Source organism: Oreochromis niloticus, linkage group LG19, assembly GCF_001858045.2.
Source record: "Oreochromis niloticus isolate F11D_XX linkage group LG19, O_niloticus_UMD_NMBU, whole genome shotgun sequence".
NCBI lineage: Eukaryota > Metazoa > Chordata > Actinopteri > Cichliformes > Cichlidae > Oreochromis > Oreochromis niloticus.
In genome coordinates, this window is record NC_031983.2 from 28,204,217 (window position 1) to 28,219,273 (window position 15,057).

General features: G+C 46.9%; 1 protein-coding gene across 7 annotated transcripts in view; it reads left to right on the top strand.

Moving 5' to 3' along the window:
- Positions 1-15,057, top strand: part of tiam2a (TIAM Rac1 associated GEF 2a) — an 86,131-nt gene that overhangs the window by 55,095 nt on the left and 15,979 nt on the right. For all 7 annotated transcript variants that reach the window (XM_019348757.2, XM_025901067.1, XM_019348754.2 and 4 more), the window contains 7 exons: positions 265-321; positions 5,578-5,754; positions 6,250-6,354; positions 6,457-6,535; positions 6,622-6,711; positions 6,795-7,013; positions 9,010-9,104. In XM_019348757.2, the coding sequence (XP_019204302.1) occupies positions 265-321; positions 5,578-5,754; positions 6,250-6,354; positions 6,457-6,535; positions 6,622-6,711; positions 6,795-7,013; positions 9,010-9,104 (822 nt within the window). The remainder of the gene's footprint in view (positions 1-264; positions 322-5,577; positions 5,755-6,249; positions 6,355-6,456; positions 6,536-6,621; positions 6,712-6,794; positions 7,014-9,009; positions 9,105-15,057) is intronic.

A 15,057-nucleotide genomic window follows, 5' to 3' on the forward strand; every position in this document is an offset into this window, starting at 1 on the left:
ACCACTCAGTGTCCACACACACATTTCCTCCACTCGCTCACACACTGCACATTTCCACCAATGCACCTTCAAAGGCCTCAGACCCTGTTTGGAAGCAGAATCAAAGCGCTGCACTCACCATGCGTAGTTTTTAATTAACTGCATAAAAGCACCGTGTGTGTTTAATATGTGTGTTGCTTAGATGGCTAGGTGCTAATGGCTCATGAGTCAGTCAGCGTGGTGCCCCTCTGTCTGTACTTCTTACTGTCTGTCTCTGGGTTTCAGGTCTTTGAAAGCGATGCTGGAGGCCAATCGTGCGCCCTGCCTCCCAGGAGCACCGAGGTGAGTCACACTTTTCAGTAACTTATTTTTTAAATAATCTCCTAAAAACTCCCCCACCATCTGTCGCGGGCATCCTGTTGCACAGTTTCATGTGTACTATTATTAGTTTCAGTTGGAAGTAGCTGCAGTCGAAACGGGTCTGCTGCTACTTTGACCTCTGGCGTCTTTCGTGGCTTTGATAGTTCGCTGTGTAAAGATATTTGAACACGCTGGGCGTGTGTACGTGGGGATCACAAGGCGCATGTGTCCGCCTGAGTATATTACACGTCCAGGATCAAAGCAGCGATTCCTTTCATGCTGATCTGCAGGTGTCTGCAAGACAAATGGAGAGCATATCTAACAGGAGGGATGGAGCTCTGTGAAAAACCGGCGTGAACAGGGGTCCAATTCACGCCATAATTGAGTTAAAGGGTGGTGTGGTATGTGAATGTGTATGTGTGTGTATGGGCGAAGCGTTGGATGACTGACAAGTGTGAATTCAGGCCATCTGAGCAGCCAGACTTTAAAACGCCAGCGTTTGCTGGTTATTGAGGGCTGAAATTGTAAAATAGCAGCGCGAGCGTGAGGTCCTCACCTCGCCAGCTCCAACCTCCACACTTTCTTCTCTTTTTAATCCCTATTTCAGTTTAAAACTGCCAACATGAATATAAATAGAATAATCCCATCTCTGCATTTCGTTGTTCCCTTTTTATTTCATTGTTTTGGTGTTGTTATGTTTTTGGACTACATGCTGTAGTTTTCAGTCAGATACAGGAGCCAGATTTTAAGCTTTTATAAGCTAGGCTAGGCTAAAGTTAGCGAGCAGCTCATTTAGACCAAAACAGACCTGAAACACACAGCTAAACATTGGTGGTAACTGCTTGGTGAAGTGGTGACAGTATCAGATTAGTGCAGCAGTAATGAGCCAGTCCATCCTCCTCCTGATGGCTCCAGCAAGCCGAAATATTTCCTGCGTGATGAAATGTGGCACTGACAGATGGGTATAATGGATAGCGTTAGACAGAGGAGGAATGGCGTTGTAAAGATCAGTGTTTCACAGGATGCAGTGATTCATAGTATTAGTCTGTGGTCAATGTGGCAAGCGTTAAAACGGCCCTCATTAAGGGCCAAGAAAGGGACTCGGAGCAGGAAGCGTGCTGGGGAAACAACGCTGGCTTTCATGCATGTCGCTGGAAGCTTCTCTGCTCTTTTCACTCCCTAAAATCTCTCAGATTTGGACGTAAATGAGGAAAGCGGCTCATCGCAGGGATCCGTTTTGTTTTTCGGGGGGATTAAGGCTTCACGGTGTGGGAAGTTAGAAAAGAGAGAGGTTAGCGCAGCCGCATTGATTTTTGTCAACATACACAGTTCTTCATTTCTGTCTTGATGACTTTGCACCTATTGTGCTGCTTTGGACTCAAAGCCCCCGAATTACTCTAATAAGCACTCATCCTGCACTAATCCTTTGAAGTGAAGTCAAGTGAAGGGTGTGCGTCGCTCTTGTGCTTCCTGGCGTTGCTGTGTTTGTGCATGTCATGTCCTCTCTGTGGGTCTTTTCCATCCAGCTTTTTCTGCAGGTCGCATTCTGTTGGTGAAGTAAACATCTGTATGGGCTCGAGCTGCCACAGCTGGAGATGCCTTGGTATCGTGTGAGGTTAAAACTCACATGGCAGAGCTTGGCTCCTTAAATCCTCCGTCCAGCGTCTCCTTGCAGCAGTGGAAAACGGCACAGGGATGATTTTGTTTTGCTGTGGATTAAGACTCCTGAGCGGAGCGAGCGGATATGTTTGGACTGCTGGAGAAAAACTCCTTGCTACTTATTTTTATGTTACTAAAACAGCTTTGCTTTAACTTCATTTATGCATTTTCACACTCCATCCATCCTGATGCTTTATTCGTAAATAAGGTTGGTACCTTCCTCCTGGGGAAACTCCCAAAAGCCGTTTAATCAAACCAAAGCACTTCAGCTGCTGCTTTTTGGAATAAAAGCGCAACGCTCCTTCTCTGCGCTTCCTTGTCCTAGTTTGAAGGTCGCTTCTGTCCGCTAAGTGGTTCTTTATGAAGATAAGGACAGAATTATGAGCCCGCCCACCCCAGCACAGTTTATTTATGTTTGCACATAATCAAAGAATTATAATCTGATAAAAACAGAAATTATGAGGGTCAATATTATTAGACCTCTGAAAAACTGACCTTTAATTGAGCCACAGCACAAATCACGACTGACCAATGATATGCTTTAATTTTTTAATGCGCAAACATGGCAAAATCCAGCATTTTTACACACAGTATAAACCTCAGCAAGGATGTGAGCTGAGTCTAGAGTTGAGATGCTGAAAAATCAGGACATAAAAAGTTATCACTGTGTTTCCAAGTTTTATGTGCAAAGTAAAATAATGTAAATATCTAAAGTGAAACTGGGATATTTGGAACAGCTGGGTTTAAAACATTGTTGCTCTGTTTTACAGGAAGTAGGAAATACAAAAAAAAAGAAACTTTCATTCTAATATTTCAGTCCTTATTAGCAGAAAGGCTGAAGGTTGGAACGCACATTAAGGTTTGCCTTCCGCATCAGTGTCCTCTTCACCTCATACTACATTTATATGTTTCATTTTCCTGCATGGTGCAGTCCACAAATGAATAGCAAAGAACTGAAACTGCAGACTTGGAGGCGACGTATATCAGGTGCTTCTCACCTGGCTGCAGGCTGCTCCAGTGCATGCTGAAGGTCACATCGTTATCACGCTAACAGAACCACATTATCTTCAAAAAGCACAGGAGTGATTCAAATGACCCCCTCACAGCGACTGAGCCTTAAGGTGCTCGCCTGAAATCTCGCGAACAGCATTGAGGAAAAGGGCGACCTCGAAAGAGTCCCGCGCTCACGGAGAGTGCAGACTCATCTACATCCTCAGTGCCCAAAGTGTCCCTACAGGGGCCACATTACATCTCAAGGCTTAGCCACACAGATGGCTGGGTCGCTAGTGGACAGTCCAGGTTTTGGTTGCCTTGGTAACCCTGACAAATATCATGTGTGGCATCAGGTCCTCTCATTGGTAGTTGTTTCAGACTGAGAAAAGTGTAACTCTGGACCCGGCCACTTCGCGTTGCCAGCGGTTATTTTGAAGACGCTTTCACATTCTTACAACTTGACCAAAGAGCTCAGGGCGAATAATGCAGAGCCGTGAGATGATGAAGACTCAGCTGGTCAGCTGCAGCCATGTTTGGTTTATTAGGGAGACCAACAGGGGTGAGACTGTGAGGTCTGCTTGTGAAAGAGAGAGTAAAATGAAACGTGTGTTTGCCTTCTTCAGGTATAAAATTCGGGTTAAGAAACAGTCAGTAGTGTTATGAGTGGAAACTGGTGTCATTACGCTGTGAAGGAGGGGACCGCTGGGTGGAGCTTTAAGGAAATAAGGAGTAATACCCTTTAAATAGACCTGATAGGTAATTTTCAGCCTTTTCCTATCTGTTTGAGGAACTACTGTAATATTTGTGTTACAAAGTTGCTAAGTGGAACAGAGAGGGTTTTTTTCTGTTATTTTCCTGCAGCAGCAGTCATCACTAAACGTCCGTTACTCCACTCTGTTCTATCTTTAGAAGCTCGGGTGGAGGACCGCTCGCTTCGAAATAATTTCCACACTGGAGGGGAAACGCTGAAGCACTGGCTCGAATGATCTGGCTGAACGCAAACATAAATAGCACGCGCACACTCGCCACAGAGGGCACTTGTTGAAGTCCAGCGCGTGTCTGGCAGCGGCTCATGGAGCGTTGGCCAGGCAACCGTCGGCCCGTTAGAACGCGCTCTGACCATGAATGAGTGTTCAGTGTTAGTCTGATCAGGACGACAGAATTTATAGTTTTGCCGTCACGCCGGGACACAAACGGGACACTTATGCAACCATGTCAGCTTTTTTCCCCCATCCTCAGGTTGTGAGCGTGACCTCACATCTATAAAGGTGCAGACAGAAGTGGGCGTTGAAGCAGCACCTTGTGTTCCTTCATGCAAACAGGTTAGGGAAACATTTTTAGGAGGAACACAGGTGGCTCTTTTTTTATTTCTTGGCTAGTCAAAAGGACATTAAGGTGGAAATGAGGCAAATGTTTGTGTGCCTGTGTTTATCAGCGCCAAACTCTGTGTGTGTGTGTGTGTGTGTGTGTGTGTGTGTGTGTGTGTGTGTGTGTGTGTGTGTGCGCGTGTGTGTGTGTGTGTGTGTGTGTGTGTGTGTGTGCGCGTGTGGAGCAAACTGATGCTCTGAATCAGAGCGTCGAGCTCGTCCCTTTAGGCCTTTTGTCTGGCAGGAAAAAAAGGTCTTTTTCCTCTTGAGGTGATTCATCAGGCAGCTCGCCTCTGGACTGGATGAAAAGCTCACATGCACGGCAGACAGAAAGCCTCAGACAGGCACACACTCACACACCACGCTCTATTTTATCATGCCATAATGCATCTGAAACAGCACTATATATCCCAACCTATTCACTAAAGCAATTATCCCTCTTAGTCTCATGTCTCAGTTTAACCAGCACGTTTCATATCGTCTGTGTCAGAAGTGCTGAATCACAGGCTTCTTCCACCCGCGTGTTTCACTACATTTGCTGCGACTGAGCCGTCCCTCGTGATCCAGAGCTCTGATAATTGTGGTCTCGGGCTGCACCGTGGCGTCTCCCACAGCCCCGCAGCTCCCCATCGCAGCTGTGGCGTTTTTCCTCCAGAGACACCGAGTCGCGACCAAAACCCCTAAATGGCCGCCTGTGAGGCCAACCCGCCCCCACCTTAATACCCCGTTCACTCTTAATCCCGCAAATAATGCAGCACATAATTACCTCCTGAAAGTTTGAGTGATTCCGATATAAATTGTCCCCCCGTACTTCACCTCAGTCCAAATGACTCCTGTGGTTGTTTTAGAAGAAAAAGTCCGGGAGAACTGCGGCGATATCATCGGTACGTCTAGACCCGGCGCTCGACCCTTGCCAGTCCCTTTGTGTACACGGTCATTATGATGACTATTATATGGAGCAACTGCCGTCTGTGATGTCAGATGAATTTCTGAAAGGCTAATTGTATGACATCTTTGCTCTGCCGCTTGATCCTCAGCCAAGCATTTAGACTAATGGACCTGTATTGATTTGTGTGTTGTTGCTCAAAGTCTCCTCTCTCTCTCCTCTCTTTGTTTACCTCCCTCTCCCCCGTACTCTCTTTCCTCTCTGCTCCATCTAACCGTCCTCACCCACCTCCTGCTGTATCCTGCCTTCATGCCCCTCTCTGCACCCACACAGAGGCTGGACGTGCTGACGAGTATATACTCCATGTCGCCCCCCGAGGGCGGTCTTTGGGACAGCGTCAGCAGTGCCACAGATGCGCTGATGTGTGTCTACATGCCAGACGGCCTGACGGTCCAAGTTCCCATCAGAAGAGACCAGGCAGCTGCCGACCTTCTCCGTGCAGCGTGCAAGGTGGAGTTTCAAAGAAATGATGCCATTTGACAAAAATCAGACGATAATATTGCTGACCTGTGAATGTTTTAGCAAAAAACCATTTGAATGTTTCATATATGCAAAACTTCTTAGCTCCATCAAGGACAGCCTCGTTAATGTCACATAATCTGGTCTGAATCAGCTGTAGCAGCAGATTTGATTGCATTATGTCCCCAAGGGTTTGAAACAACACCTATTCATTACACACTTCACACAGCCCCCCTGAATGGCTGCAGATGCATGGGCTGCATGGGCTCTATGGGCTCACACATGCAAAAACAACACGTATGCAGTTTCTTAGGCTGAGCTTTTTTTTTTTTGTTTACTGCAAATTTCCCATCACTACATGGAAAGTCTGAATAATTCACACCTCTGGCCACATAGCAGCTGTGTGGCGAAGCACTGGTGCGAAAATATGTGGGATGTTTTTGTGCGTGCTGTCTGCTAAGCATTTACTGGCTCCTGTGTAAACAGGTGAAACAGCTGGACCCGGGCGCGCACTGCCTCCGGCTGCACAGGCGAGCGGGGCAGCACGTGGAGGTTCGATACGTGGCTCCCGGAGAGCTCCTCCGTGATGTGGTGAGAAGGGGAAACACGCATGATCCCACACGAACACGCGGTGCTCTTCATTTATCCGCTCTTTCTATAATGTGTATCGATTTGTTTAATATCGCCCCGCAGGTCAACGATCAGTTGGAGGTGGTCCCGGCTAATGTGTTTACGCTGCACATGAGCAGGCAGAGCGGCAGCGGAGACTTTGGTGAGTCGGGCACGTTTGGGCGAATCGTGTTTGTAGTTTTATGTCGTGATCCTTTATGTAATCCTCCTGTTGAATCCTCCTGGCAGGTTTTGCAGTAACAGGATACGCAGACAGCCAGAAGAACAGCAGGGTTTTTGTCAGTGAAGTGCTTCCTGATGGCCTGGCCTTCAATGAAGGTGCCGATCTAGAAATGACCAATAAGAGCGTCATGTTTGAGATCGGCGTGGCTTTTCTGACACGAGTTTGCCGGTGTGTGCAGGTCTGCGTCCTGGCGATGAGATCCTGGTCCTGAATGGTCGGTGCGTCCCCGGTCTGGACCTGGCATTGATCCAAACGCTGTTTGCTGAACAAACCGTGCACCTGAGCCTGAGGCGGGAGGGCCCCATGCTGCCACCTGTGACCTCTGACCATCTGGCCCCTCCCACTAAACACAGCCAGGAAGTTCGAAGTAAACACCACCGAGCCAAGTCGTCCTCAGGTGCTTTAATCAGACGCAGACGTACAGTTGAACACACACACACACACTCATGGAGATGGAGTCATTATCGGGCATTAGCTTCACTTACTGCAAACAGCTAACAGTAGAAGAGAAAGTGACGCTGGTATTGAAAGGTGCTGTGGCTCAAGTTGAAGGTGACACGTACAGTTTCACTTTAACAGTTCTCAGTAGTTATGAATGTGCAAATATAACTTCTGCTAAAAACGTTCGGTGTCATTGTGCAGAACTCGGAAACCACAAAGTTCCACTTTTTCTTTCCTCTTTTTCTACAGTCGCTTCTTTTCTTTTGTAATCCATCATCTAGGTAGTGTTATTGTTGTGAAATCCGAGAAGCCATGCTTTGTGAGAATTTGCTATTTATTTGAACCTCAAAGTTATTAGCGGTGAGCTATTGCTCACATTACCAGTAAGCGCTGGGAGTTCTGTCACCCCCGTCACTACGTTTCCGTTTCAGTTAATAGCTCCACTTCCTCGAGTTAAACGAGTAGAAAGGGGAAAAAATGCTCCAGATGATGTTTCACAGCTCTGTGTGTTCTGGAGGAGAGGAAGGGCCGGGAGGGGCTTTTGACCGCAGAGGGCTCATTACTGCTGTCAATGTATAGAGTGCTGTCAGCCTGGTTTAGTCTCACGGTGCAGACGAGGTGTCAGAACAGAGCAGGGCATCCGTGTCACTGGACGCGCACAGCTGATCCCCAGCTGGAAGAGAAAAATATCTGATTGTTGTTCAGCTCTTGATTTCAAGGTAAGGAACATTAAAATAAAGAAATAGTATGGCTGATGTTATTTTGAGTGATATGTAATAAAACTGCAGTCATTGCAAGACAAAAGAAGAAGTTGTGTGGCAGTAGTGTGTTAATGCAGTGGCGGATGTCCTAAAACTGTCAGTTTGGTATATTTTTCCTAGTTAGAAGCTCCTGGTTAACAGACCTGGAGAAGAATTTGCAGTTTGCAAAACCTCCTTTAAGATGTGCATATCATTTTGTGTCTCTTTTATTGCATTTTATTGCACAAAAACAGTCTTGAGTGTCATCTTAATGATAATAATTCATTAGCGTTTCCTCCACTGCGGCCGTAATTGAACACAAAGGGATTAATGACTTGAAGACCTCATTACTGCAAATGGTGCGATCAAAGCGCCTGCAGTTTTCCCGCTCCGTCTCTAGAGGGCACATGATCCCAGGCAGGCTGATAAGGAGGCAGGGAGGTAAATGCCCTCAGTGGGGGAATTAACACTTGTCTGACATGAATTACAAAAGGATTTCACCATGGCGTTCCTAGAAGGAAGACGTCTGTCATCTGGCGTTCATTCAGCAAATGTACGCGACGAGAGAAGCGACAGCAGATGATTAGATATATTTAGAAATTGCGGCCTAGCTATCAGACATTGGCTGATGATGATTGCCGGCTTAAAAAAATGCCAAGTTCGGCTCAATGGGAGGTCCAGAAGTTTTCTTTTGTTTTCCCGCCGACACGTTGGCCTGCCTCCCGGTCGACAGTCAGAAATCGAGTCTTGCATGTGCCAGCTGCGAGAGAGCATGTCCTCCAGACCTTGAATTTTAACCAGAAAGAGGCTGAAAAATTATTTTCAAAACACTGTTTATCTGTTAGTGTCATGCTGTAATGATGCAAATATAAATATTATTTGCAGACATTTTTCAGGCTGGACTAGCAGCAAACTTTATCTCCAGAGTTGTTGTTTTTTTCCCGTCGAGCAAGGAAAGAGATAACGGAGTCTTTAATTAGGATTTCCAGGCGTGTGCTTTTTGCTTTTCTGGGTAACTTGCTGCCCTCGCTGTTTTTAGCTCAGAGACATATTTAAGTTGTGTACACGACAAAGTCGCCCACAGTGATTTCAGACTGACTCTCGTCTGCATTGTTTGTGCTTTGTGGGTTAGAAGAAGGATGCGCTTAAAACACCATCAAACACAAATAGACGCATGCTGACTCTCTGTCTCTCCACAATCTCTCTTTCCAGATGTTTGTACTGCAGCTGGCGGTGGCGAATCTCTGTACGTAGGAGTGGAGGATGGTCGCTCCCACTGCGAGCACAGGCCTGTTCAGCACAGCAAGGTAGGAGGGGCCCGAGTGCAAAAAAGACGTGTAGACATCAGACTCTGTGCCTGTCTTTCCTCCCAGGTCTGTGTGAGTGAAACTGTGCGTGTTGTGTTTGTGCCCACTCTCAGCAGAAGCTGCGGGGCTGTCAGAAAGCAGACTGGCACCAATCCTCAGCATTACCATAATTAGGATACTCAATCGTAGCCACCGGTATAAACACAGCTTATTACTGTCACGCAGACGGCATGCAGGCTGAGAGAGGAGGCTGTGTCACACTCCCACTGCCTCCTGCACAAACACACACTCACATGTGTGTACATGCACATGAGGACAAGCAGGCCTGGGGGCAAAGCCAAATCCCTCTGAAGAGAACGCTTCTCCTGTCATTCACTTAACCGTGCACATGCACCATTTTATTAAGAGCTACCCTGTTTGTTACATGCAGACTTTTCCTTCTCCTGATGCATTTGTTAGCTGTAAGAGTCCTGTTTTTGTTCTAAGCACGCTACAGTTAATGCAACACTTCCTTTCAGGCCAGTTTAGAGAAATATCTCATATCTGTAAATGTGCCAAACAGTTGTCCCTTATGAATTATGGCAGATTGTGCGCCTATTTCTGTCCCATCGGTCGCTCAATATCTACTCAGGTTTTTGATATGTAAACCAACTTTATTGAAGTCATTAAACCTCGAGCCTGTTCCGCTGGGAATTACGCTTCAGTGATGTGATAATGTATTACGGGAAAATCTGTGTGCCGGTGTTTATTGAGGGCAGTAATGAGTGTGTGTGGTCACAGCAAAAAGCCATGTGTTAATGACGCAGCCATGGCTGGAAGTGTAAAAGTATTTGTGCATATTCACCTCCTCTTGCATCATTCGGCTAATATTTGCCCTTCAAAGCTGTGTACAGTCGCCGTTACTGCAATTGTGAGTGCATGTTTGGCAAGTTGCTCATTATGTAACATAGACTAAATGAAAAAGGGAGCAGGCGTCATTGATACCAACACAGGCGACATATTTAAAAAACTGTTAATCGCTGTAGCTGCCACGTGGTTCGCTGTTTGACCCGAGGTCAGCCGGGAGGTGGACTCCTGCTGTCGTCTCCTCTCTGTTCGTCTCTTTTTGTTTGCCCGGCGCCGTGAGTCAGTCCTGTTGCTGGGATCTGCACTGCACCACTGCTGCTCAGCTCCCTGCCGTTTCTGTTTTCCTGAGGAACGAATGGAAGATGGGAAGGTGTGCGGCTATGCGCGAGAGAGGGAGGTTTATGAGTGTGTGCGTCTGTGTCACTCGTGCCACTGGATGTGTGCACATTTGACACGAAAAAGGAGAAAAGGGCTCTCCCTTTGCATCGGTGAGAATCAACCACTGTGAAGGAAATTAAAAAGAAATAAAATACAGGGTGAGATATTGGTGCTGGTAAATCAGATTTTTGCTGCTGCGCACAGCAGGATTTAATCAACGCACAGCCATCAGTTTGTTCTCCAGGGCGTGGAGAAAGAAATCGAGTCACCGGGTAGAAAACCGGCCGTGCATCAGCATACAGCTGCACACGTGCGTGCACACGGTGCTCGCACAGTCGATAGAGATTGATGGAAGGGAAGGACCAATTTCAAGCCTCTTGTCATACATGCGATCAGCTGCATCAACCTGACTGACCGTTTTTGATTAATTAGTCTATTGCATTCCAATTTGTGCTTATTACACAGATGTGTGTCTGTGTGTGTGTGTGTTTGTGTGTGTGTGTGTGTGTGTGTGTGTGTGTGTGTGTGTGTTTGAGCTGAAACGCTTACCAGGCAACGTTAACGGCTTTGTTTACCGTCGAGTTAATGATTGTGTCTATTATTTAATGAAACGTTTGGATGTAGAGCGCCATTGCAATCGGTTTAACACAGTGTTGTTGAACCATAATGAGCTTAGCCACTCAGCAGACGAAGTGAACTAAAGTGGTCTGAAAGACGTGAGCGGAGCCTCCATTGGGATTTCTTTGCTTGCGGGTCATCAGCAGATTCTCGTACATCGTCCGTTCAGTTTCTTCTGCTTGCAGAGGATTGCAGGTAGGAGGCGGAGCCTATCCCAGCTCTCACAGGACAACCAATCTGCCGCAGAAAACCATTGACACCTACAGTCAATAGAGAGTGACCTAACCCCACTGGAGAACATCCAAACTCCACACAGAAAGGCACCGGACTGCATGTGATGCGTCGGCGCTAACCGCCGCGCTGCTGCGTTTGAACATAAGCATCTATAGAATGCTGTGCAATCCCATTAGACAGATGGAAGGATGTGGGAAGTAATCTGGTTTCACCGCATGACACCAGTCCGCATGCAAGTGATTGATTAAAATCATTTAAATTTGAGTTTCCCAAGTTTGTTCTGAGGGTTTAATCGACTTCTTTCACTGACTAAACACTTATTGGGAAAACTGTGGTTAAAATAATCAATAAGGAAATGAGCCAGTCAGTGCAGCTTTGAGCTCAGGTGTATATGCATCCTTGTATATGAACAAGCCTCGGTTTGATGGTAAACTATTGCAGATGCCAATTTGCATGACATAATAAATTCTGCGGTTTATGTTTGATGCAATGCAAAGCAAAGCAGACAGTCATCTTTTGCATTAAACCAAAGGTTAAACAGCGGACAGACGTATTAAGCTTCTTTGCGTTTGTCCAGACTGGACATTTCACTAAGAGCATTTGAATGGACTTATGAAGAGCGCTATGACTGGAGCCATGCTCTGTCTGGCTGTCAGTATAGAGAGATTTGGCTTGATTTGGGCAGCGATGTTATTAAGTTGAGTAATAAGCAGGCTCCACTTCTGTTGGTCTCATCTTTACTCTTCAGCTCTTCTCTCGGGACTCAGGCGTCACCTGTCTGCGGGCTGGAGGAGTCTGAGGTGTTTTAATATGTTTTAAAAGCCTGTGAGGAGGATGTTTCAGTTCTCCCCTCTTATCATGGATCCCAAACTTCAAAACGTTGGCACATGCCTGCAGATATGAGGTTGTATCCCCTCTAAACTTGAGCAGACGTGTCTGTGAGGGGTGGGTTGGTGTGGGTGGTGTGGGTAATTTGGGGAAGTGCTTGTGTGTTATGACTAAGCCCATCAGCCGCCATCTGGCCATGAGCATGCTAATAATCTAGGCTTACTGCTGTCAGCACAGTTAATGCTAGCCTTCCCCTGCTCAGTCCGCTCCACAGTAAGAACTTCCAGACGTGGAGATAAAAACTGAGTGACGGAGGAAGCAACGGGGATCCCGATGCACAATGACCCAGATCTGGCTAGTGTGGGCATGGCAGTAGCAGAAAAGGATGAGGATCCCCGGCCGTGCCTCTGCCTCACCATCTTATTTGAGCTGCTTCAGAGGGGCCGGTCGCTGGTCCAGGCCCTGCCCGCAGTCGCAGCCATGTGCTGCTGCTGGTTCTGGCCGTCTGGCTGCAAAGCCGAGGAAAAATCCCCGTTCTTAGGATCTGCGCTTCTCAGCCTGGGACGGCTCCTGAAAGACAAGCTGGCCTGCGTGGCCCAGGACCTGACCGCCTGCTTGTCCTGCCAGAGAGACTCCAAAGAAGACAAACAGCCGGTAACTGTAGGCGGATGGGCTCGTGGTTTTCTGTGTGGGGCTGGGACGGCCGATAGTACAGACTCTTCACACTTTAAGCTGCAAAGTTTCACACAACCAGCCCACATCCCTCTGTGTGCAGTAAAAATAATCTAAGAAATGCAAGCATGGAGTATTTTTACTGTCAGAGGCTTTTAGCAGTAATGAAACCACGTGTGCTTGCAGCTCTGTTTTAGGCTCATGGTGACGGCAGGTGGAAAGTAAAGAGTCATAGTGTGTCTTCCCAGCATTAATGCTATGATGTTATCTCAGCTGTGTACTTGTTAATAAGTAGTTGCTGTCTTTGTTGCTGTATCGTGGATCCTTTGCTTCCGATTCACACACAGTCTTTTCTGGATCGAATGCGGTCTAGAGAATGACGTTTGCCATTACGGTGAATTATTTGTCATCGAGAGGTGTTTAACATCAGCAACAAGCATTGCCACTTAACCTTTTATTTAGTTGTGGGCATCTCTTTGAGAGGGAACAGCATAGAGTCGTGGCATTACTTTGTCTTCTGGCTCTAATGCAGTGGAGTGCATGCGAATAGCCTCGGGGACTGAGGAGAACGGGTGTTTTAATGTGAAGCTGGCTTCATTATTAAAACACACTCCTCTCTCAAAGTCCTCGGAGACTTGGCGGAATAATATTTGTTTAGGATGAATAATAAAAGGCGTAAATGGGCTCGAGCGGAGCGCGACGGGGCCGGCCCTCCCCGCTCGTATTTCTCTCTCCTCCCCTCTGCTCTGTTTGATTTATGAGTGCGCGTCTTCTTTTATTGAGCTTTGAAAAGAAGATGGCATGGTGGCACTATAGCCCACTAACACGGCAAATGAATCACCGGCCTGCCCACCGGCCACAGGCCTCCGCTCTTTCTCTCTTGTGCTCTCTTTCTCGGCCTCACGGTGTCATGACAAGGCCGTTTCTTTTGAAGGATGGTTGACGCCAGCCCCGGGGACACGCCTGTTTTTCATGCCCTCCTCCTTATCTCCTCCCTCCCCACATTTGTTTGTTTATTCCTGCAAAGATGGGGCTCCTCCGCCGGTAAAGCGCGAGGCTTCTCCTTTGATTTGAGCAACGTTTCATCTGCAAGGCAGACTGAGCTCTGTACATAATGACTCCATCGGAGCATTAAAAGGGAGATGGAGATGGTGTTTAGTGTTTATCTTGCATCCTCCCACTCTGACAGAGCTCAGCTGTGTTTTCTTTTCCTTTTGTTTTCTCCAAGTGTTTTTGCCCAGACTTGGAGAAAATAAGGGCTGAATGTGACTCAAGTGAGACTTAATTATATGCAGCGGCATGCTTTACTAGCCCACTCAATATAAAAATATTGTATGTGCATGTGCACATGAACTGAAAACACTGCTTGGACTGTCTTAGACTGTCTCTTTAAGGAAACTGAGGACGTAGACGGATGACCGCAGGGTGAGAGGAGTCTGGCACATGTGGAAGAGTCCAAATTTAAATAGAACTTAATCTTATTTGGTGCAGTTTATAAAATTTAGTCCAGATATGCCACAGCTGAGGATGCTCCTGCTCACACCTGGACTTGGCAGGAAGACGTCTGTTATTATGCATTCACTGAGTCTGATGCAAATACATAAGACAAGAGGACTGAAAGCAGGTGATTAGCTGTATTTAGAAGCTCTGCTCTAGCTGATGATGATTGCCTGCTTAAAAAAAACTGGGAAGTTTGGTGTGAAGGCTTTGCAGACAAGCTTGCCCAATGGGCACCTTTGTCATCAGCTGGGGGTTAAGCTGTGAAAGAGGAAGCGCCACAGCCTTGGTTTGCATTGGGCTCCCTTCCTGCTGTGCTCGGCCATCGTGAGTCAAAATGAGATGTTCCTACTGGCAGAACCTGAAAGGCAACAGCAGGTCTGCAGTGACAGAATCAGTTATATGCAGTTTGGTGTCGTACACGTCTATACTGCATTTATGCAGCATTTTACTACCAGTAAGGTGCAGTGCAAGCAGAAGTAAAAGAACAGTAGCAGGAAGCTATAGGACAAGTAACTAACCTCTAATTGTAATCCCTTACATTTATTTACCCGAGTGAGGTGAGAAAAATGGTTCCATTATAGTTTGTTGTTAAAACCATCCAAAGAGCCATCATCTGTTTATTTCTGTCCACATGAAGCAGCCCGGGAGCGAGCGATACATGTCATGTTTTATTCTTGTACGAGGCCATAGTTAACATTCCTGCACTGTTACCCCCACCGGCTCAGAGCCTCCCAGTTTTGAGTCAGCCATTCCTGTGTGTGTGGAGGTAACAAGCCAGAACAGTCTGCATTGTACTGTCGCTATTGAGAGACTGGACCCAGATACAGCCCCCAGCCTCTCAATTCAGCTCTCTGGAAATCACACCAGCGAGGTCACC